This window comes from Lingula anatina, chromosome 6, assembly GCF_051362555.1.
Source record: "Lingula anatina isolate TDL-2025a chromosome 6, LinAna3.0, whole genome shotgun sequence".
Classification (NCBI taxonomy): domain Eukaryota; kingdom Metazoa; phylum Brachiopoda; class Lingulata; order Lingulida; family Lingulidae; genus Lingula; species Lingula anatina.
In genome coordinates, this window is record NC_141772.1 from 22832075 (window position 1) to 22856096 (window position 24022).

Below are 24022 nucleotides of genomic sequence, written 5' to 3' on the forward strand. Positions count from 1 at the left end.
TTCCATTAAAAATCTCAATGCGCCTTACAACATTCACTTAAAAGAGCTAAATAACACAATACTAATATAAGAACACATTACAATTTTAAAGGACTAAGAACTAATTTAAAGAACCAATTATTCATATTCTAAAATGATAAGAACCTAAAGTGACAACATTTAAAATTAATCATAAAATTACAGTACACCTTATTAAAAACTAAAATTAACTATATGATGAAAATATGAAATGAGATCTAACATGCTTTGCAAAATATATTAATTTTTTTTATGGCCAGAACTATACAGGAATGGCAAAGGTTATATCCATCATACTGCTTTGTAGTTTTATCTTTTCTGAAAGCATAATTAGCTATATATCATCCACTTCTGAAAAAATTAATTTTTATACAGATCCTTACCCCATCATCAATCCCCAATACTTTCCCTCCAATCTCGTCCACAGTGCCCCCCATTAACTGGACAAACCCACTGGGGCGGTCCTGTCTCTGACTCTGGAAATATCATAGGATACAGGTAGATATAGGAGAATGTCATTGTGTTACTTAGCTGGGGCAGTTTATTTATCTTTCAACTTACGAATTGAGCACTATTTCTATTCACATCAAAGCTTGTAAAAAAGGCAAAACAGGGTGGCATCATGGAAGAACTAGTCCCTGGCTAGACAGTATGTGCGTGACTGTGTGCAAATAAAAATATATATAAACTGAAAACAACAGAAGTCAAATAGTAGTTTGATGATATTGGCATATTCTCCAAATATTACACATCTAGATATTGCAAGCAAGGTCTAAACAGAGCCAAAAGGTTCACATAAGACAGAGTGACCTTACACTGGTGATGGTACTACAATATAACACCCATGAAATATCCAGTGACTTAACCCTGGTGACAGTACTGCAATATAATACACTGAAATTAAGTGGTAATGAAACTTTGTCTATGTAAAAACCTAGCATTTTCTTCTAATCAAAAGCCATTTTTCCAAACTTCTTAAAAGGTTTTTTATGTGTGCTAAGCTATCAAATGTTTCACAAAAAAAAAAAAAAAAAAAAAAATCAAGCTGGCACAGCAAATCTTTTACTATAACAGACATAAGGCATATATAGCTGCTATTATCACACTTAAATTTCCAAGAATGGCTTTAAATTTACAACTTCACCTTTCCTTTAATAACTTTGTTTGATTGCCTTAAATACATTTTAAGTTCCATAAATACTGCACTGCTAACTATCACAGTATTCAGTGTTACCCTGGTCCAAAATTAAGCCATAAGAAATAGTATACTGGTACCACCCGTAGAAACAAAACATTTATATACGAAGTCATGATTCTGACAAGATATATAATATTTTGTACAGGACAACAACAATATTGCATATGAATAAACATACTGTTCCCCACACACTGTGAAATGTTAGTAGGTATTGGGCCTATCCCCTTTTTAAAAAAATTGTAACCACACTAACAAAAGGTCACCTCTTGAGTGTTAAGGTTTTTGGGTCTTTACTCACAATACCAAGACATGTTACTGGGGAGTGGGTATTGAAAGAATAAGTATTTGAACCCTTAAGTGGTCTGGGACCAACCATTTTAGTAATTACAAAGGAATGGGTGGCTCCAGGCACAAGCCTGTTAAGTAAGAAAATGTGAATTAAAAAATAGTATTGGAAATCCGGTCCGCCTTTAAGTGGTAAATAGCGGGTGGAATTTTCTGAAAAAGTGGACCATTTTAAAGTGAATTTACATGTTTTCATATAACTTAGATTAAATTTGGATTCAGAGTGGAACTTCTCCAAGGCAAAAAGGACTGTCAGTGTTTAAAATTAATAGTAAGGAAACAGACTACCCTTCTCTGTGACTCAATCCAATGGGACGTGCTCTGCAAAAAGGTTTCAAAAGGGTATTACATTTAACCAGGTCAATTTTCCATCTTGATATAGACATGTATTTTGGTTAGTAATAAACCTTGATCAGTTCACCAACTGTATACAACAGATACACTGTGAATACGAGACCTAGTACGCCAAGACAACTTGAAGCTTGGGCAATAAAACACAAGGTACCAAGGAGTGTTAGTGTGTTATACTGAACCAGGGACCCCCAAATAGCTCCAAATTCCTGCATGAAATCAATGGCTGCAATGGCTGAACACATAGGCAACACAACATGTAGCCATGGCAACATAACATGTAGCCATGGCAACACAACATGTAGTCATGGCAACACATGAAGCCTTGACAACATTACCTACCTCCGTGTCCTAATTTGTAAAGAATGAAGAAAGTGTACTTTGAGTTATTGTTAAGTTTATGCTGTGAAGTTAAAAAAAAACTTATTTACTAATAAACAAAAAAATGTTTTACTTCATTGCCTTTTCTAACAAAAAATGGCATAGCATCTTATTCATACTGACGTTTTCTTATTTTAAAGTATCTAAAATACATTAAATCTACAGTGCTAGCAGCATTATTGCAATAGAAGGGGTAATCTGTGTAACTGATACAGAGTCTTTTGTGCAGGCTCTCAATATAGTATTTAAATGATCCTTTACCTTTAAAGAGTAATATAATAAACAATATCTGACCTTGTGTTTTTCTCTAATGTTTGTCAACATCACTTCAGTTTTAGTTACCAATTTTTAAACTTACGTCATAGTAGAACAAATTTCCTTCTTTGGCTCGGAAGTATCTTTTCTTCCATGTTTTAAGCAATGTAGCTTTTTTCTTTCCCATGGGTAATTTCTCCATGTAACCTTCCATGGTAATGAACTTCGTGGCAAGGTCTTCATCCTCCTGGACACAAAATAAAAGTAGAAGTCAAATGGTGGTTAAGAGACTACTTTCTAAATCTTAACAACTTGGTGATATACGTAATCATTTTTGTCTTGGTACTTTACACAAACCAGGAATAATTTACCTTGTAATTCCTTATCAATAAGACTGTTCATGTTGCCAAAGAATTTACTTTACTATTACTTTACTACCCAGAGTGAAAATCATTCACAGGTCTACCAACACCCATCGATATGTGGTCCCGATTTGTGGGCTGAAACATACTTCCACTAATATTTTAGTAAGTGGTTACTATCACTCAAAGGTCAGTTAATACTTGTAATTCTTGTTTATGTTGATAAAAATGTTGACAGGATTGTTTACAAATTATTTTAGTTCATCTTAAATGAGAAAAATAAACAATAAATATCTGTCAGAAAAACACATACCTGAGGTTCAAGTTTTATTCTATATATCTCCTTCATCAATTTCACCTACAAAAGATATAAGACAAGGAAAAACTTAAACATTGAAGTGACAATAGTATAATTATGGAAATGGAGTATGGAGAAACGTCTTCATTCCATCGTTTTTTTTTTTCTTTTTTCTTTTTTTTTCCTGTGACCAACTAAAACGATGTACAGAAAGGTCACAATGCAGAGTTCACTACTTAAAATATATTCAGGAAGATCTTAAATATCACCCAAAATCATAATAATGGGGATACAAAGAACAGGCTAAGAAAATAGTCGACAACACTTTAATAAATGAAAAATAGAGAAAAAAATATATATATAATAAGAAAATAGACCATAGTAAATAAATGAAAAATCAAAAAGATAAATTGTGTGGTGAAAACTGCCATGATAGCAAGCAGACATGAGGGGCTGAACACCTGCTACCATGACCAATATATTTACACATATTAACACATATATTTGGCTGACCTATTGGTACAGTATACTGACATTTAACTCTCCAAGGTGTGGCACCTTGGCAGGCGTCAAGCAGAAATACGCAGACATGCACTTTTGGCAGTGACGTTCAAGGATGTTAGAGCTTTTTTTTTTTCTTAAAATGGATATCTACGTTAAAGTTGGAGACCCATATTTGTACATATGGCAGTAATGTTTTATCCCCTTTGCCTTCCATAAGTAAAACTACAACAAATTGAAAATTTAATAGAAAGATTAACACAGGACATCCAGACAAAACAAAAATATGGTTTGGCAGTTTAAGGGTAAACAACAGCTGTGCAGGACAGCAACTTATACACACAAAGGGATCATTATATATATATATATATATATATGCAGTACCCGTGTGATAGAGTAGAAGCATGTGAAAAGATTAACAAAAGTCAAGAAGAAAGACAGTCAGATTCAAAAGATCAAAATTCAATTAGTGTCAGAATGCCATGAAGAGGAATAGAATTAGAGAATACTAGAACAGCGAAAGTTTAGTGGTAAATAAAAAACAAACAAACAAACAAACAAAAAACAATCATTATGGTTACAAAAAATTACAAACAATGCTTACAGGATCCCAATTCTTCAAGGTCACCCTTGGCTGCACTATTTCTTCCTCCTGGTCCACCTCGCCATCTACCTCCCCTCCTGAAGAGACACAAAATTCACTACTATCACATGAACATTCTGTGGTATCTCCTCCATACCTGGAAGAGCCGCTGAGGCTGCTATAACAAGTGGACGCACTCCCCCCAATGTGCCTTTTCTTGAGTGTGACATAGGGGGTGGCATATTTACTACTGGAATCATCAGAATCTGGGTATTTTTGGGTACTCAGGGTGATTTTGCTCAAATACTGTGGCCCTGAACTCTCCTCTTCTCTGCCATTTTGTTTTTTTCGCAGGGTGATCAGACGGACCGCTTTTGATTTTCCGCCAGGCCCCAGAGTGCTGTGACTCCTGTGGACCCAATCATTTCGTAAGAAAATATTGTTCTTATTTAGACCACCAGTTGGGCTGGGAGCGTCCTCCACCTCGCCTTCCTCGCTGTCAGTGTCTGGTGGGATGTGGAGAGCAGCTATGCTTTTCGCCCTTTTGCCGATGCTTCCAAAACTGCTTTTCCATCTCGTTGGCGGTGATGGCGGGACCAGTTTGAAGGTGCCCAAACCAGTGAAAAATTTCTCCACAGCTGGTGGGTTTAGACTAGAAACAGAAATTGGTGATCTGGATCGACGTTTGTCTCTGGGTGAGGAGTTCTTCACATATCTCCCTGATAAAGTTTTAGTGGACTGCGGCAAAGTGGTGTAGTTTTTGTCGTTCATACTAGCGCTGCCACCTTGTGCCCCATTTTGCCAGTAAACGATCAGCTTACGACAGCTGCTCATTTTGAAGGAAATATAACAGGGTTTAATCCAAATGTACCCTTGTTAAAAGCATAGCTACTGTTGGCCTAGTGCATTTATCAACATAAATTCGTTGCAATACAATTCTTTTCTGAAATGATAGTTCCCTGATCTGACTTGTTATTTTGCAGATGCTGGTTTAATATTGATGAAACTGGCACAGATTTTTCTTCAATCCACTCAATGTAAGTTGGTATAATAGTTCCACAACCTGCATCTTTGTGCCTTGTGTCACATTAGTAATGAATGAAGAAAACTTCAGTCAAAACATTACATATTGCCCAGAGATTACTGCGTTAAGATAAAACACAAAATGCACGACACCTATGAAGCTGATATTCCTGTTTCGTAGAGGTAAAACTGCCCACTAGACACATCTAGTTCTTCTCCATTGCTGCTCACAGAGACTGGTTTTTACCCAAAAAGTCATGTAGAAATAAGTCAGTTACTCCTTTTTAAGTAGTTATAACAAAAGTTCTGCATTTATGATCTGTCAGCAATAAGTCAACTACTAACTATGGCATCTATGGTATTTTACGCAGTTAATTAATCCTCTTCCTCAAAAAGCTAAAAAAAGGTTGTGAAGTTGTTATGGATTCTGTACAAAATATTAACAATTTGTTTGTATTCCTCAATTTTTTTTTACTGTACAGTCAATTTCAAATGGTCCTGATGGAAAGATTTCCAATGTAACTGCAATCCCCTCCAACATTTAAATCCTTCCGAGTTATGCACTGTTCCCAATCTTCATATCTTCCTACTTGTTGACAGGATCAGACTTCATCCTGTAAGATACTGCATCCAACAGTAACTGCACACACACACAGAGATCATCTGTATTCTAATAACTAAAGTAATGGCCTGTCACAGCTGCCGTCCTCAAGATCCTGACCTGGGAATGCTGGGAAGATCCTCCATCTTGACAGCTGCTACAGCGGACTTGCGTCAAGGAGAGCTAAGAAAAGGCCCCAGCATGTCGTCACGGCAAGTGGCATGTCATCGGCCACGCCAAGCTAATTATGGGGCAGATCAGTTAATTGGATGAGAGCATGACCTGTTACTTTAATTTGAACACCAATTACATTTCTTCCACCTTTAAAAGGCATTAATAAGCAAATCATTTTTCCAGTATCAAAAACTGAAGATAACAGTTTACCCAAAAGAGTACTTCACAATATGTCTTATTATATAACTTTTCAGTGAAGAGAAAGAACAAAACTGCCTACTTAATTCAAGCCAGCTTTTATCAATGACGTTACAATTCTTTAAAGCCATGAAATCATCGCCAGGTGTTACACAAGATGTCACCATGATCAATTCAAATTATAACAGTTCACAGGCAGTGACAACATGTTATAAGACATTGAGGTATGGGCCAGTTTATAGCTCAGATAGATTTAAAACCAATTCAGTAAAAGAGTATACCACCCATCAAATGATATATTCATTCACCGGTATCATGTCATGAGAGATACTTGTATCAAAATTCAGATCCAACATTGGGACAAAAATGTTCTAGTATATTTAGATCTTATTCCCAATGAAACTATTGTACTATGGCCTCATTTAGAAGAGTGGACTAACTAGTCCGAGTGTCAAATATAGCCAACCCACTTGCATACTTCCCTATAGGATATCTATTCAGTGTCTAATAACAGATTAGACGGCAAGCTTTATAATGGGTCACCATATTTGACCCTCGGACTAGTTACTTCACTGTTCTGAATGCGGCCTTTGTAAACTGATCCAAATAAGTGCATTCAGCAAGAGTCCCCACAGTTTTCTTCCTAGTGTTGAGTAGAATACAGAAAAACTGGTACACGAGAAACACCCCTGTAACAATTACAGTCAACTTTTTCCACTACTCTAAAATAATTTTAATTACCCAAGAAATTAACCAAACAAACCTTCAAATCATTATCTTAATTTGCTCACCTGTATATGTATTCCATATGGGCAAGACATTAAGGTCAAATAAGACACAATTTATGGAGAGAGAAAACGATCATAAAAAATAACTTTCAATTACAAACTCTTAAAAACTGACATTAGGAACTAATAATGTAAAGTTGGAGATGGCTCCAAGTCTTTTTCATGACGTTTAATAGCAGTAACAGTGTGCAAGATGACAAATACGTCACAAATGGAAAGCAACTTTTTTCCACGTTTTTCCACATGTTACGCGATAATTGCTGGATGTGTCAAAGTGCAAGGCTAGATGTCAATTATATACATTAATATGCTAATAGATATCCACAGCTTGTTAATACCAAGTAATATTCTGTCTTGCATAAAAATGAGATTTCAATTATTTAAGGTTAATGGTGCAGCTAATTGATTTACTGCTAATGACAAATCAGTAGCAAGTGGCAAAAATTTAAAGACATTTTCTAATAACTTATCAACAAAATCTGCTTAATCAATGTTGTAATGTTGTAATCAATGTAATAAAAAAAAATTGCCCCAAAAAATAAAAATAAAACTTACCAGAATTATACCAGGTGCTTGCTGATTTTGAAGCAGAAACAGCAGATTCCTTCTTTTCCACAATCTCCTTCTCAAAGACACTGTTCTTACTCTCTTCCTGCTTCACCGCAGATTTTTTTGTAGCCCGTTCCTCCTCGGCCTTTTTTTCGCTGATAACTTTGACACCTCCGCTCTTCTTTGGTGGAGGCTGAGAGACGGCCTCAACAGTTTCCTTCTCTATATGGTTCACAGACATCTCCTCCACTTCTGGCAGAGATTCCGCAGAGCCATTTACAAGTGCTTCTGATTGGTCATTTACTTTGGGCTTTTCTTCACCAAGCGTAATTTCTGCAGCAACTTTGTGACGTTCATCAGAGCCTTTGTTTTGTGTGTTCTCAGAACTGTGAGATGGTTTGGAAGGTTCACTTGGTGGTTTCACATCACCTACTCTGTCCGTCTTTTCAATAATTATCACATTTTTCACTGGAATGTTTTTGGATACTTCAGCATCAGGAGGACTTTCATCTTCACTTTGACTTTTTCGTTTCTGAGCTTTTATATTGCTAAATGCCACCTGGGCAATGGCGTCTGCTTTAGCTTTACGGTCCACAGATGATTCACGTATAAAATCCTTTCCATCCGGAACTGCCTGTACTGTAGGGGCAACGGTTTTCTCAACAAGGTCATCCTCTTTGGTTTGTGAATAGGACTCAGGTTTGACAGAGAGTTTTGTATCAGTTTCAATGTCATCTGGGACTGTTATGAAAAATTTCTGTTCCTCCTCATCTTCATCACTTTCTTCATAGTCACTATCATTTCCTGCCCCACTTTCCCTTTTCTCATCATTTTTCTTACCATTAGAGGAATCATTCTGATCAATTATAACAACGTCTGCAGAGTGAAAGTTTCTAATCTCATCTGGAATGGAATTCTCCTTCTCAATCTTCAAAGGTTTCACAGTAAGTTTAGGAGAAGAGGTCGTAACAGTACTATGGTCATTTTTGACCCCCTGGTCAACGTGAACTGAGCCATTGGTCGCCCTTGCTGGCTTGGGTGGTTTTTTCTTGGTCTCAGCTTCAGTATTTGGTACATCTTGGATTTGGACACTTGGATGGAAAGATTGCTGCAATAAAGAATACCAAACTAGAAATCCAGAATCATCAAGTGTTTATACTTTCAAACTATGATCTGCTACCTTGATCTAAGCAGAAATCAGAATGTCTTTAATCACAACTATTTATGGTCCAAAAGACCCCACCTCCTTGTAAAGAGAAGTGCATTATGTGCCCCTTTCAGCTAACACAATTACAGCTTCAGTCTCTGCAACTTAGATATATGATTGCGTTTGTTGTGACATCACCAAGAACACAATCTCTATCTAAACTACCATAAATACCACAGACCGTAACTTTTATAACAACTTGGAAATTTACCATTTTTTTTCCAATTTTTTTGAACTGAAGATTTTTTGGAGACAATATATTTATATCAATCTCAACCTCACCTGACTGAAACATTTCATATTCCTTCCCATGAGCATTTGTAACCTGTTCTGTGATAGGACGAGCTGCTCAGAGATTTTGTCCTGTTCGGCAGAGTTGTCCGGTGCCTGCGCGAGCTGGACAGTCAACTGGTTGAAGTGTTCCTGTTCTCGCGCCATCTCCTTCTGTAGCAGTGATAAGGTGGTGATACAACTCTGGAAGATGAATGATAAAATATTCATGTCTCATAGGAAAAAATATTAGCCTTGAAACAATATGACTTAGTTTTCCTTGAAATGGTAACTCTGACAGGACTCAACTTAATGGAGAGAGAGAAAAATGGCCTCGATGAAAAATATTAGCCTCACTATTAAGTGCGCTGGAACAGTTCAATCATAATTATACAGAAATTGCTCACACTTGCTAATATTATAATTAACACTACTTGTGTGGACAAATACAGCAGTTTCAACCATTTTTAATATGACATACTGACAACTCAATGTTCAAAATTCCCATATTAGATCAGTAAAGATCCAATTCATGCAACCCATGCTATTACATGCAATTTTTATGAGAAAATAAAGAACAACTTGTTCCATTCCAATCACTGTTGTTCTTTTACAAGGCTTCCCAAAAGTAGTTTTTTTTAAATATCTCATTAACCTATTTTTTTCCAAGCTAATAAATTGTCAAACACAAACTACCTATGAACTTGTTATGTATCCGTATTTTGCACATAGTATTTTGTACATAGTTTACCTTTTAAGTAAAGTCTATAGCATTTCTTCTCTCTTACAGAAACCTAGTCGACTCAAACCTGATAAACCCTTCTTCTTACTATTTACAGACACTCCTGCTTAAATGTACATAACCATTCAACTCTAATGAGAATCTCCAGATAGAACTCCAAGAGTTATCAACCTATATTAACACTAGAGTACAGTGTCTGTCTATTTTATATATGCATGCTGTAAAACCTCAACCACTGAATGATGTGGCCAAATTTATAAATGTGCTGGCATCTTTGTTGGTAATGTTCCTTTTTATAGCTGAGTTTACGTAAATAATTAAGATAAATGTGTAGAAAAGATAACACAATGAACAGAAGTGTAGCATTTTTTGTAAAAGACTGTACAAAAGCTTTTCATGTAAGTCTTGTTTTATATGCACAGATAAAGTATGTTTTACAGTTACAGTAAGGTTAATGTCCGTCTGTGTCATAAAACGCGGAAAACATGGGGTCACAAGAGAAAAACGTTTCTGTTGATTTTCTAATCTTTGAATGATCCAACTTCAAAGTGAATAGAACAAGCTTTTTATCTTGACTTATGGAACAGCTAAAATAATTGATAAAATGGGATTATACTGTCAAAAATAATCTACTAACAGGTGCCCAGTTTTGATATGTAAACTTGTGCCACAATAAAGACGCTGTATCTTACTGATGTATGAGTACAAAATTATTTCTTTGGCTTAGCTCTCTGTTTGTGTGGTCATGTTGGGAAAATTTTCCCATCAAAATTCTCATAAAAGTTTGTGAGAAAAAATATTTCCAATTTCCATAGCTCATAAAAACATTGGAGTACCCTTTGATTCTGACAACATAAAAATACAGTGTTGGCTGGAGGCAAAAGCTGTCAACTTCAAAGTTCAGATCCAAGGTTTAACATGTTGATTATTTAGGCAAATCATAAACTACATTATTTGCTCCCTAATTTTATACCAGTGTAATATACACAGCTTACAACTTGCATAACTGTAGACAGACTTATCATGAAAAAGAAATGGGTTAGATATTAGATATTCATTCCAAACCATGTCACTCTTTATATTCAATATAGCCTAAAAATATAATTAATATAACTGGAGACATGATAATGAGATCATGAATTATTCACTTTTAATACTTTCATAACAAGACAAAAAAAATCTTGATCAATAATCATTAAATATATTTATATAACTAATACCATAACAATTTTCATGTGAAAACATCATGCCTTTAGTATGACAGTTACTGGTAAAACATAACAAGTAAATAAAAATAATGAAATTAATTTTAAATGCAAAATATTAGGCAAACGTCATCATTTTAAACCCCAAATGTAACTGAAGAAAACAGTCAATTGAACATAACAGAATATAACTGTATTCACACAAGAAAATGCAACCCAGTCTTATAGTTCTGTATTATTAATTAGTGAGAATTGTAGTCATTTTAATCAGAAAGTTACCAGTGGGGGAGACACCTCTTTAACAAAAAATTCTGAAATCTGACAGTTTTAACTTTAAGACAAGGGTTTCCCCAGAAAAAAGGCCCACATGTCATTCGGACAGCCACTGGCCTCAAAAGGTAGCCTTTATTTATTTTTTAAGACGGCTGGACAGCTTCCGAATTTTTTAGGAAATCACAGGTTGGGGGCTTGACTTGCTTGGGTTGGACTCCCCATAAATTGGTGACAAAATGACAGATTCACATTTTGGACTCCCTGTGCCCCAAATCCTGGGGAAACCCCTGCATTTAGACCAGATTTTAGTCTGATATGACTGGGTGTAAACCAGGGACTTCAAATGATGGAGACCAAAGATTTCAAACTCTTGATATAAACAAACTTTTGGTCTAACCCTCCTTTGTGAAACTGTCCTAGGAGAGAGGAACGCAACAACACTGGCACAGTGTTTAATTACAATGATCATGTTTACAAAACTAGGGTTGAACTGGCTTGCACTTTTTAGTGTGAATGAAACTAAGAACTCAATCCCAATTTGAACATAATGACCTGTTCATAACAATATACAGGGCTCAACATCCATGTGGTATTTCTTCTTGTCTTAAGTTTTTTTTTTTTTTTTTGAAATAAATTAAGATGTATGAGGAAAATCTCTTACTGAGAAGATCAATGATGAGCCCTATATCTTGAATAAAATAAAGTTATACAAGGCATACACAATCTTCTTTAAATAAAGTTTTGAACAACATTGTCTGTCAATAGTGACAGTCTTTCAACAACAGACAGTGAGTCCAAAAACAAATAAAATAAAAAATATTTGCATGTGAATATAAATTATCTTAACTGAATGTCAAATAATCTTTAGAAGTTTTTTTTTTTAGAAAACTTTCATCAAAAATTATTAATTCATGCATGTTACATGCCTGTACCTACCATCTGATCCTGAATATAAAGAGAAATAGTTCAACTTATTAAAATTCTTTCTCTGTAACATTTTCAAATGATTCCAGTGCTGTTTAGAATATAAATTTATAATGCTTAAACTGTTATCTACCAATTCTTTCATTAGAAAAAAAAACTTAGATGTAAGAATATGTGGATGAGAGAAATGCCCCATTTGCCAAAAATAATGGGGGAGGGGGAGAAGAAATTACGAGATAGAAAAAAAGTGCAAAAAATAAAATAAATCTTTCCTCACAAGGCCTTAACTAGTTTTTAAAAATGAGAGAAAGAAAAAAGATGAAATAGTGAAAAAAAAAAAGAAGAAAAAAACAGACAGAAATTGCCTGACAGGTCCACATAGATGACCAGTCATCAATCAGAGCAACAATGACACAGATCAATCATATTATCCTCGCAGCTGACAGAGACACTTAGGGAGGTCATTCGACCCTTCACGCCTCCCTGACATTAATGGCTACCTGCAGGGTATGGGTGGCATGTCCACCATGAGCAACGTGCTCCCAAATTATCATGATCTGCTTGAGGCACTAAGTGACATTTTTCTTTGAGACAACATCAGAAGATTACGTTGTGCATTTAAAGTAAGAGGTACATATAGCTTTCAAAGAAAGTCATCTGGGCTGGTGAATAACTTTATCTTCTAAAATAAGAGTCAAAATATTTTTTTAAAAATACTGTTACACTGTAATATTGACAAAGCTCTTCACGCATGCAATTTATAACAGTAAAACATCAATTATTCTCCCTGGGTTCCAGTTGTCCACAAAGACAAAATTGTCTACTTATCCACTTCTTGCTAACACCACCAGCCTTTACAGCTCAAGTTTACAAGGGTATCTAGGAAAACAAGATTACCTCCAGCTGAAACAAAACCCAGCGCATTACATTAAATTTTGCTTTCAAATCATATTAATAAGCTAAATAGTTCAGTAAAAAGAGGTCCAAGATACCTGCATGTCCAGCTGTCTGACCAGGAGGTCAAACTGGTCCTCGCTACAGTTCAGGATGTCTCCGCCACCGCTGTCCATGACGTCTGCCTGTCACTGGTATACTATAATGGTATTATAGAGCTGGAATCAAAACCAATACACAGTTAATGCAACTGAATTTATGTCTCACAAAGATAAAAAAAATGAAAGAATTATGTCAAATCAATTCTACTTCTTACAATGATATCAGTGAAAAGGACGTTTTCTGATCACGATGAGCTGCTTATATGCAAATTCACACTATCATTAATAATTTAATCAGTATTGCTCCAAATGAGTGAAAATAATCTGGCAAATTGGATCTGTATCCTTGCTATGATATTGTCATAGGACTAGGGATGAAAAAAGAGACCGTACTAGTAGCTGTACAAACACTGACACATTTCACATGTTAGAACACACAACTACACTGCCCTCTTACAGGATCACATGTGTACAGAGTTATTTTCACAAAACATTCACCTTCACTTCTCTGCATGCCAATATGATGTTCAAAATATGACAATGATGCCTCAAGTGCCGGCCATCTCTAAAAGTGACAGCTAGCCTTTCCCTGCTTGACCAGTTTGACTTGACAACCAGCGACTGGCACATAGATATAATCACCACGTGCAGCCAGCACACAGAGAGGCACCTGTATTGTTATTTACCTCGGCAAGGAAAGTTACGTATAGCAAACAAACAAACTCCAAATCTATCCAACACTTACCAAATATAGCAAATATGACAGGAGATACTTGACACTGTCAAGGGCAAAAGTATTTTAGAACACTGTCATAACTCACCAGTTGTTTATATTATAGGACATATCCTTATCTAACCTCTACCAATAACATACAACACCAATTATATGCCATTTATGATTATGTGTGTACTGCCATTATATTACTACATTTCAGTTATGGAAAGGCACAATAAAGTCTTATGTCATGAGTGAAGTGAACTCTTAGGTGCTAAAGCTCAGTCCAAATACTCATCCAGACTTATGACTTTGAAAGTCAAATACAGAAGTGTAATTCTAACACAAATAGTCGTATACGTAGCGCCAAATATATCTTAGTTGAAACTCTCCATTTTTTAAGTATTTCAACGCAACTATACAACAAATGACACTTAAAACTTACATGTGGCCAAACAATTGAGTCTACTGTACCTGTATTTTCATTTACTTACACTATGGAGTAATCCAACAGTGCTTCTCTAATGAAGAATGTTGGCCATTATACGTCTATATTAGTATTAATGGAAAAACAACATTTTTTTCTAATATTTGCTATGTGTCTTAAGTCACCAACACATGGATCTTGTGTGACCCTATAGAAAATATACCACAGAATTGGAAGCAATGAATCCATGCATCCAACAAGTGCCCCCATATCCATGCAGGTTCCAATGTGTACAGTACATATCTCAGCAGCATGTGGATTATTAGTCATAATATCTACTGTATTTGCTCTAAATTTTAGTGTCATTTCACAGGCCTTGGAAGCTGCACATCCACATAGCTAGCACCATTGCTAAATATTGAGCCAATTTAACACAACTTATTAACTAATCCAGTGTCTCATGCTTGAGAACCACTTTTATAACCACAACACAAAGCAATACATTTAATATTCAAACAGACATTTGATACCAAAATTGCTACATGTATAGATGTATAATACCTCTCTGTAGCTTAGCAATTACTTACCACAGTCTCTAAATTCCCACACAGAGACTGCTGTCCACCATGTCATGTAGCAAACTAGTCCAGATCTAGGACTGCAGTAATCTCCAACCACACTGCCATCAAAGTTAATGATTTCCCAAAGCTGAGAGCCTAAGCACCATTCCTCTATATGTGAGTGTGTGTATACCCCTCACTGTCTGTATCACACAGCACCCTCATGTACGCACATTAACTCTGCCCATTATACAGTACAAGTACAGGACACACATACCTGGCCATGCATTTCTCCTTTCAATGAGCTTAATTCTTTCAACTACATGCTATTTTAAGCTCACACAAGTGAGACGACAGCAAATACCATTGTACAAAGACATGCCCAGGACCTTGTATCCTTTTTACTGTCTCCCTACACCTCTGTACAGAGAGAAGGGGTACAATGAGGACCTACTCTGCCTAAGACATCTAGATCCTAGATTAAGGAATCTTGCTGAGAACACAGTTTAGACCAAATTTCAGTCTGAAAAATCCTGGATTGAACTGCCCCTCGGATGCAATAAAACCATCTTCTGCAAATATGATTCCCATATTTATATCATTTTATAAGACAACAATTCAGTGCTAATAAAGGTACAATATGACCTTATAGTAAAATGCTTTGATCTGAATTCTCGGTTTAAAACACCCCTTGTCTTAACTTTACTATCCCTCAAAACCAATAAAAGGCTACTGGACAACTTTACATTACAGGTACAATTCCACATCACCAAAATCAATAAAAAGGTAATATAACAACATGAAATGTACTGCAGTCATGCCATCGCCAGGAGAATCATGTTCTTTAATATCTGTAATCACGAGATTAGCTTTGATTCTTCAACAGAAAGATGTACGGTAAAGTCTTGAAAATTTCGTCGTTCTTGAAAATTTCGTCGACAGACGATTTTCCGCCGAGGTAATTTTTTTCCCTTTGAAAACTTCGTCGACCTTGAAAATGAGGTACTCAATAATTTTTGAAAAGTTCGTCACCAAATATGGCCGCGTTGTCCAGCTCAAATATGAAGGTAATGCGTCAGTTGATTTAAGACAATGATACGATCAGGATCTCATTGCCGATAACACTCTCAATGGGAGATAGGAACAATAGTGCGCCCCTGCGAGCGGTTGCTCACAATATAGGTGGTTAACATGTGAATTCCCGTTCTTAATTGCGGGAACGTCGGCCTTTTGTCTAAATAGTTTCATTACTATTACCTGGCTCAAGGTGCGTTATCAAGCCGGCAAATACAGTAGAAGTCACAGGCCGCGGCTTTGTCATTTGTAACGTCGTTATTGTTATCGGCGGCTGTCCTAAATGAGGAAGACACAATGAAAAAATCAAGATATTATCTCGAAGGGACATGTACCCGTCACTTCTATTCATGTCCATGTTCAATCTAGGACCATTTAACGATTGCCTGCCTCGTACATGGAGATCGTTCGCAATGCGAATGGGACAAGATGGCAATTTTCATATCAGCGGAGAATCTTGCGCGTAATATCGTCAAGAGATCGTTCGCAATCCAAACGAGACGAGAAGATAATTTTCTTATTTGTAACGGACTCTGTTCACGTAAGATCATCAGCGGGAGATCGTTTGCGATTCGAGAGAGACGAAAAGGCAATCTTCATATCTTCACTGGGAGATCGTCCGCGATGTAAGCGAGAATAAAATGCACTTTTCATATTAGTTCAATCTAAGATCTAATGGTATATTAGATCTTAGGTTCAATGGAACTTCGTTCGTGGAAGATCGTCAGCAGGAGATCATTATTTTAACCCCCTCCCCCTTTGAATTTTGTAAATAACATATTTTTCATTTTATCTTCAACCCCCCTGCTCCCGCTCACGGCATATCTTCAGCGGAGAATCGTCCGCGTAAGATCGTCAGAGGGAGATCGTTCGCGATCCGAGCGAGACGAAATGGCAATTTTCATGTCATCATCGGGAGATCGTTCGCGATATAAGCAAGAATGAAATGCAATTTTCAAAATAGTTCAAGGAACTTAGTTTGCAAAAGATCGTCAGCGGGAGACCAGTATTCTAACCCTCCCCCTTTGAATAAATAATAAATAATATATATTTTTCATTTTATCTTTAACCCCCCCTTCCCCGCTCACGGCATATCTTCGGCGGATAATTGTTCGCGTAAGATCATCAGCGCGAGATCCTTTGCGATGTATGCAAGAATGAAATGCAATTTTTATATTAGTTCAATGGATTTAGGGAACTTCGTTCGCGGAAGATCGTCAGCGGAAAATCATTATTGATCTCCTCCCCCCCCCCCCCCCCACACACACACACACATACACACACACACACACAGTGACACACACTTGGGATTTAAAAAATTCATTTTCATTTTATCTTTAATCAGCCCGCCCTCCCTCGCTCACGGTATATCTTGGGCGGAGAATCGTTCGCGTAATATCCTCAGGACTTTGTTCGCGGATCCTAGCTTGACGTAAAGGCAATTTTCATATCATCGTCGGGAGATTGTTCGTGATGTAAGCAATAATAAAATGCAGTTTTCATATTAGTTCAAGGAACTTAGTTTGCAAAAGATCGTCAGCGGGAGATCATAATTCTAACCCTCCCCCGTTGAATATTATAAATAATATATTCCCCGCTCACGGCATACATGTATCGGCGAAGAATCGTTTGCGTAATATCGCCAGGACTTTGTTCGCGTAAGATCATCAGAGGGAGATCGTTCGCAATCCGAGCGAGACGAAAAGGCAATTTTCTTATCATCATCGGGAGATCGTTCGCGATGTAAGCAATAATAAAATGCAGTTTTCATTATAATTCAAGGAACTTAAATTGCGGAAGATCGTCAGCGGGAGCAATTATTTTAACTCCCTGTAAATTTTTAGGAAGTTACAGATGGTAATTTTAGAAGGCCTGACACTCAATCCTGGGAAAAGCCCTGCATGCAACAAACGTTGCCAAGTGCGTATTTTTTTAAAAATATGTCGCGTCCAGGTTATGATGCAAGGAGGCAATTAGGCTTATCTTGATCCTTCTCCTCTATCAGAAGGTATATTTCTTACCGAGAAGATATTTTCTGGTACAGTAAGTTAAACTTAATCGAGATGCAGTAATAAATAGATTATTATTTACCACCAAAAAACGACTTAGGAAGTAGTAATAAATATCCCACAATATAGGAGGGTCAAAGATAACAGACGCTAAGGATAAAAGCCAAAAGGCCGGATTTTTGAAAATTTCGTCATACCCAGGAGTCGGGGAGAGGTAATTTTGAAAAATTAGTCGGATTTACACAATTAAAAATATTAATTAATTTTTAAGCGACGAAATTTTCAAGACTTTACCGTATCTCAAATGGTGCCTGATTCCCATTTTTGTAAACATTACAAGAGAACATAATGCTGAGATTGTAAGGTAGCTTATTAATAAAACAGAGATTTCCAATAAAACTGATAAGCTTAGCAAACAGAAGGCTCGGATCTTTCTTGGCAAATTATACTAGTACACTGCATTCCTCAAGTAAGTTAAAGTATAAAAACATTATATGTAGCCTCCCTTTCTCCAAAGAGTTTGGCCAAGCTATTGAACATAAGCCACATCAGATTAGGTCCCTTATCTAAGAGAGATTTAGCAGCAAAGTTGTCTAAGCCTGGGGGTTTTTTTGGCAATAACAGAGAAGGGGTCATTGACAAGGATAGACAGAGAAAGTCGAAATGGCGGTGCACCCTTTGCTGGGGTAGCGCTAACACTCGCCAATTTAGCCAAATGCTAAAACTGACTAAAATTGGCTAAACAAATTAGGGTTGATTTGACTCATTTTAATCAAATTTAAACCATTTGGACAAAAAAAGCAATGAAAAAGTAGTAATTTGGCTAAACGTAAAAAATTGCAAGCGCCACCCCAGCTTTGCTTTCCATAAGTTGTATAACCTGCTATGAAATTCATGCAAAATCTTGTAACTTTTCCTTCTTCTTTGAAAAAAAGTAAATCCTCTCAAAGGCAGAAGAAAACTCCCTAACCCTGGCCTGCTATGTGAAGATTTGTTGACAACTGATATTCATGTTTCAATCATTAATTCAATTCAATTCAATTCAATAAGTACAGCGAAAAAAAATTCCTTCAGGATTCAAATTCCTAACCAGTATATCACAATACTCTCAAAAAGGAGATCAAATGTCTGTGTTAACCAAAAGGTCATCCCTTGTGTGTTTATACACATGTAACAATAAAAACACTACTAGTGTTTTCATTATCAGATTGAGTTGTATGACACAGCAATCGTTTCCTAATACACTAAACATGAATTCCAATATTCTGGGATTACTTCAAGTCTTTTCATCTAACCTGAGCTACAGTGATCATATTGACTGAACTGAATATTTTTCAACCAGGCTGATGCATCATTTATAGACAAATAAGTCTATTTCCTCTGGTTGCATTTGATTTTAACTGGGTTTATATACGTAGAAAGTTTTGTTTTCCTATCTAACAAAACGTAACTCATCTACACTGAAAAATTAGGAGAATCTTAAAGACGAAACGTGAATACTTTTAAATGGATGAAAGTTGTAAAAACTGAAAATCCTGAAAATGTAGCTTGCAATTTTTCACCACATTCAGATCATATCAAAAAGTAACAAAAGTAAAGACTGAAAATCCTGAAATCAGGCATAATCCTGAAAAGGTTCACCCATTCGCTAACAGCATGATGTGATCACAGACAAGATGCTTACTTTTATTACACGTTACACTAACACTGAACAAAACATATAAAGATTCGGGAAAATTGATATTTATTATAAATAAACTTGCTCTAACATGGTTTCTGATATACCCAATAAGTTTACCTTCTTAAGTTAATTCCATGACATAAGGTCAAAAAGACATACACATACACTGCTTTAGTTTCTACAGTCACTATATTTACACCCACTGGCATTTTTTCCCCTTAAAACCGTCACGATACCATCTTAATAAACACCCAAGGGGTGGACCGTGTCCCTTAATCGCTGTGGTCATACCAAGGGTCAGTAAGATAGTGACCACTGGCACCTTGTGGTCCCACTCAGACATAGCTTGGAGATGTGAAGTCTGCTGCTGGATGTCTAGGCAACATGCAATAACTGGGTGTTGTCTGGACTTGGATAATGAAGTTGATATATACAAGTGTATTAAGCCTTATTAGCATTAGGGTTACTATTTAACTCGCAGTACATAAAACTATTGCATGGTCGTATAATGTCTAAAGCACTTTTTGACTCAGTCGAATTTAACAGCCAGCTTGTGAAACTTTTTATTTTACTCTCTATATGTAAATGTAGTCTGCATTTTCAATTTTTCAGCTTACTGGTCACTCAGGCAAACAGGCCTAAAAAACTACCAGTCCAAATGAAAATCAATTAGTCTGGAGATAAATATTTTAGATAATTGAAAAAGAAAACGCCCTGAAATTTCCACATGTGCAATCAACCTATTAACTTTTAAACATTCAAATTATTTACCAGTCACACACCAAATCTACGGGTCAATAACAGTGACCCTCTAACTTGCAACGCAGACTATGCATGCACGTATGATAGCGTTTCCTTATTACTATTAATGTGCGTACAGGTTGTGACAGACACTTGTAATATCGCTGTAACATTGTACACTTCAGACTTGCTTGTCAAATGTAAGCTGTTACCCCACCAACAGAAAATCCTAAAATAACAAATGATGACTAATCAGCAAAGTTCATTTGAAATATTGATAAACCATCATCAAGCATTTAGTATATATATTGAACTGGGTTAAAGCTGATATAACATCAACCATACGGGTCTCTCCCGGTTAACAGGGCATGAAGGTATTTTTTCCTTTTTTTTAAAACTAAATTATACACAGATTATGACAGACGTGCACATTGAAAAATCCTTGGCATGGGTATTGGGTTGTGGTATACAAATGTGACACCTGTTGTACCATAGTACTAGAGCCATCTACAGCTTGACAGTGGGGCCTGATCCCGAGCTCAGATAAACATGTATTTCCAAAACAATTGACTTCCTTTATGTTGATGAAATATATAACAACCTACCAGCAAAGAGTTGACAGTGTGAATAGTGTCAACTAAATAAAACCTAACTTTTATTCTATACTACAACTATTACTACCTATACTACTACAACTACTATCTCTAAAATAATAAATATAAAATTCCTTTGGGAAGTTTACTCCAAAAACATAACAGAAAACCAATAATTAATCTGGCAATAAACCACTATCTGTCTGCCTCTATCAGACAGAACCAGCATACACACACTGCATCCTACACTATCATCCAACATATCGAGATCATTCCGTTAATCGTTAACCATCAAGATTACACTTAGCACTGCGTTCATACCAGTAAAAAAGGGTTTAGTAGCATATATCATCAGAACTGCTTATTTATTACTTCTATCTACCCTTTTCATTGGTTGTAAAACAGAAAACTTTTCACATATTCCTATTTAGGCCTTCTAGACAATCCATCACAATCAACAACTATATCACACATATCTCAATTATATGATAAATACATCCTAAGTTGTGTCAAGCTCTATAATCCACTAAGTATATATATATCAGATAAAGAAGTCTCACTCCCACCATACAATACAAGCACCTGTACCTTCCACCCATCATTACAGCTTGCCAACCAGTGTCATAATAACCCACCTGTAGAGATGATAATTACAACGTAGACCTCTTCTATCTCTACTTCATCACCGGGACACACCAGTCGTTTCCTGTCCTCCGCGCTGAAATGAAGAATATAATAGTAAACCAAGGCTCTGTCTCTGTAATGTGTGGTGTATCACTTTCTCTGTGCTTTATGCAGGCTTGGGACCATATAATGACAGATGAATGGCCCTCTTGTATTACTGTATGTGCCTACAATACTGTGACATCTGATATCAGTGCACGAGGTCAGAGGTCGTGGGTCAGAGGTCACAACTTCAGCTTTCACATTGCGGTATCATCCGAGGCATGGTAAATAGTGGAAAGCATCCCATTTTTTATTTTTAAATCAAGTTCTAAAACTGTTTATGTGGTTAAATAAGATATGAAGTTACAACTTGTTTGCCAATTTATCACCATCTGATGCCAGTTGCATTTTCAATAAGTTGGTTTAAACACAAGTTGTGCTCTAATTAGCCCAGAATAATGTATCCTGTTGCAATGCATGTTATAAGGTATTCACCTCTTGTCTTTAAGATACACCTATTAACTAGAGGAAATTGACCCCAAACAGGCACTGCTGTGTTCTTGCATCTGTTTACAGACATTAAGTGACATGTATACTGAGGCACTTGATTCTGAGAGAGAGAGAGAGAGAGAGAGAGAGAGAGAGAGAGAGAGAGAGAGAGAGAGAGAGAGAGAGAGAGAGAGAGAGAGAGAGAGAGAGAGAGAGAGAGAGATGGACACAACATTCCCATTTATTTTTCTCCAACTTCACCAATAACTCAACTATTAATTCTGCAGTGGTGTTTACATAACATCATATACAGGAACTTTCCACAGAAACCAAATCCATCACTGTGATATTAGTAATTTCATATATCCATAAAAAATAATAATCATAAAATCATTGTAAATAAGTTCAAATAAATGAAAAATAAAATAAGAAATCAATCTAAATGAAAAGTAAAAGATAATGAATTATAAATATCTGACCAATAGTATAAGCTGAAAATGACTAAAATGTTTGAAGTTTATCTACATACATGGTGAAAAATCCTTATTTAGCAGAATATAAATTTTTACAGATTAAAAAAAAATAAATAAAATAATAATAATAAAGACAAAATAACACCTGTGAATACCTGTCTATTATCCTGTCCAAGCATGTCTCCCTATTCCAGTACTTGCTTGTTGTTAAACATGTAGTGGAAATGTGCCAAATTGTGACTGGGCGTTTCAGTCTAAATAATCCACCTGAAGGAAGATAAGGATGTACATACATCGATCAACAACACAATAGTATAAATATGCATAGGATTATAATCCAGAGACTTGGTTCTAAGCTGTGACTAGATTCAGGGACCATATCAAGTTAGGTTATCAATCAATAGATTGCTGATTATCACGATATAAAATATCTCAACATTAAATGTACAATAGAGGCAAATTAATCATAATGACATGAAACAAACAGAATTATCACTTTTTCTATACTTTTTCCAAATGCTATATTTACAATATTCATTATCTGTTTCTGTGCCTGATTTTTTTTTTTTTTTTTATCTCTCAGGTTTTTATCACAATTTGTGTGACTGCCCTGCATATTTCTCTGTGTATTGTGAAGGGTGAGGGGGGGGGGGGGGGGGGTTTACCTCAATGTTGGACCTTACACTGAGGCAAGGGCCCCGTTTGGAATAGCTTATTTTTGGAGCCATTACTATTTTGTATAACATGGGTGTGGATGGCCCTTGCTGTCAGTAAAATATTTCCATTATTATTTAAACTTTGGGTAAACCACAAAATGTTTTTGGTCAGGTGCTTTGCAAGGACAACAAAAAAGTTTAAAATTCACAATTACTGCATCAGGTCCAAGCATGTAGGAAAAATCCCTGTAGAGTTTAGTAATCGTGTTTGGCAAGATTCACTTTTATCTAGCAATATTTTGAGTGTATAGTGACACGCAAAGTGACAAATGTGCAGAGGATTTAGTCACTGTCACAGTGGCTGTTTATCTTGTGTGTGAACTCTTGTGAGGTCGCTACCATATTGCTACTGGTGAGATTTCCACATTCAGTTAAAAAATCTTTTTTACTTTTGCAAGTGCGCCAAAATGACATAAGAATGTGGTTAATATCGGATATCAACACAAACCTCCTCTATATGCAAAGCAAACATCCAATTTTTAGGCTACTACACTTTGCTCTCAATATCCCGCCATCTTTAGATTAATCCTCGAGATTTTTCGAGAGCCTAGTTGAACTCGCCGAATAGGAAAGTAGCTCTTCTGACTAAAATTATAACCGAAAAATTTCACTAAATATTCACTTATACACATAGTGA

At 36.1% G+C, this 24022-nt stretch overlaps 1 protein-coding gene across 1 annotated transcript; it reads right to left on the reverse strand.

Annotated features, from left to right (window-relative positions):
- Positions 1–37: 37 nt before the first annotated feature.
- LOC106163389 (uncharacterized) lies at positions 38–23981 on the reverse strand. The gene is made up of 11 exons (XM_087016023.1): positions 23834–23981; positions 22825–22936; positions 21677–21759; positions 13239–13358; positions 9115–9306; positions 7632–8733; positions 4314–4390; positions 3224–3268; positions 2652–2795; positions 402–494; positions 38–46 (listed from the first exon to the last, which is right to left on the reverse strand). Exons 4-11 carry the CDS (start codon positions 13314–13316, stop codon positions 38–40), a joined length of 1740 nt encoding a protein of 579 aa, XP_086872149.1. The 5' UTR covers positions 13317–13358; positions 21677–21759; positions 22825–22936; positions 23834–23981.
- Between the last annotated feature and the right edge of the window lie 41 nt (positions 23982–24022).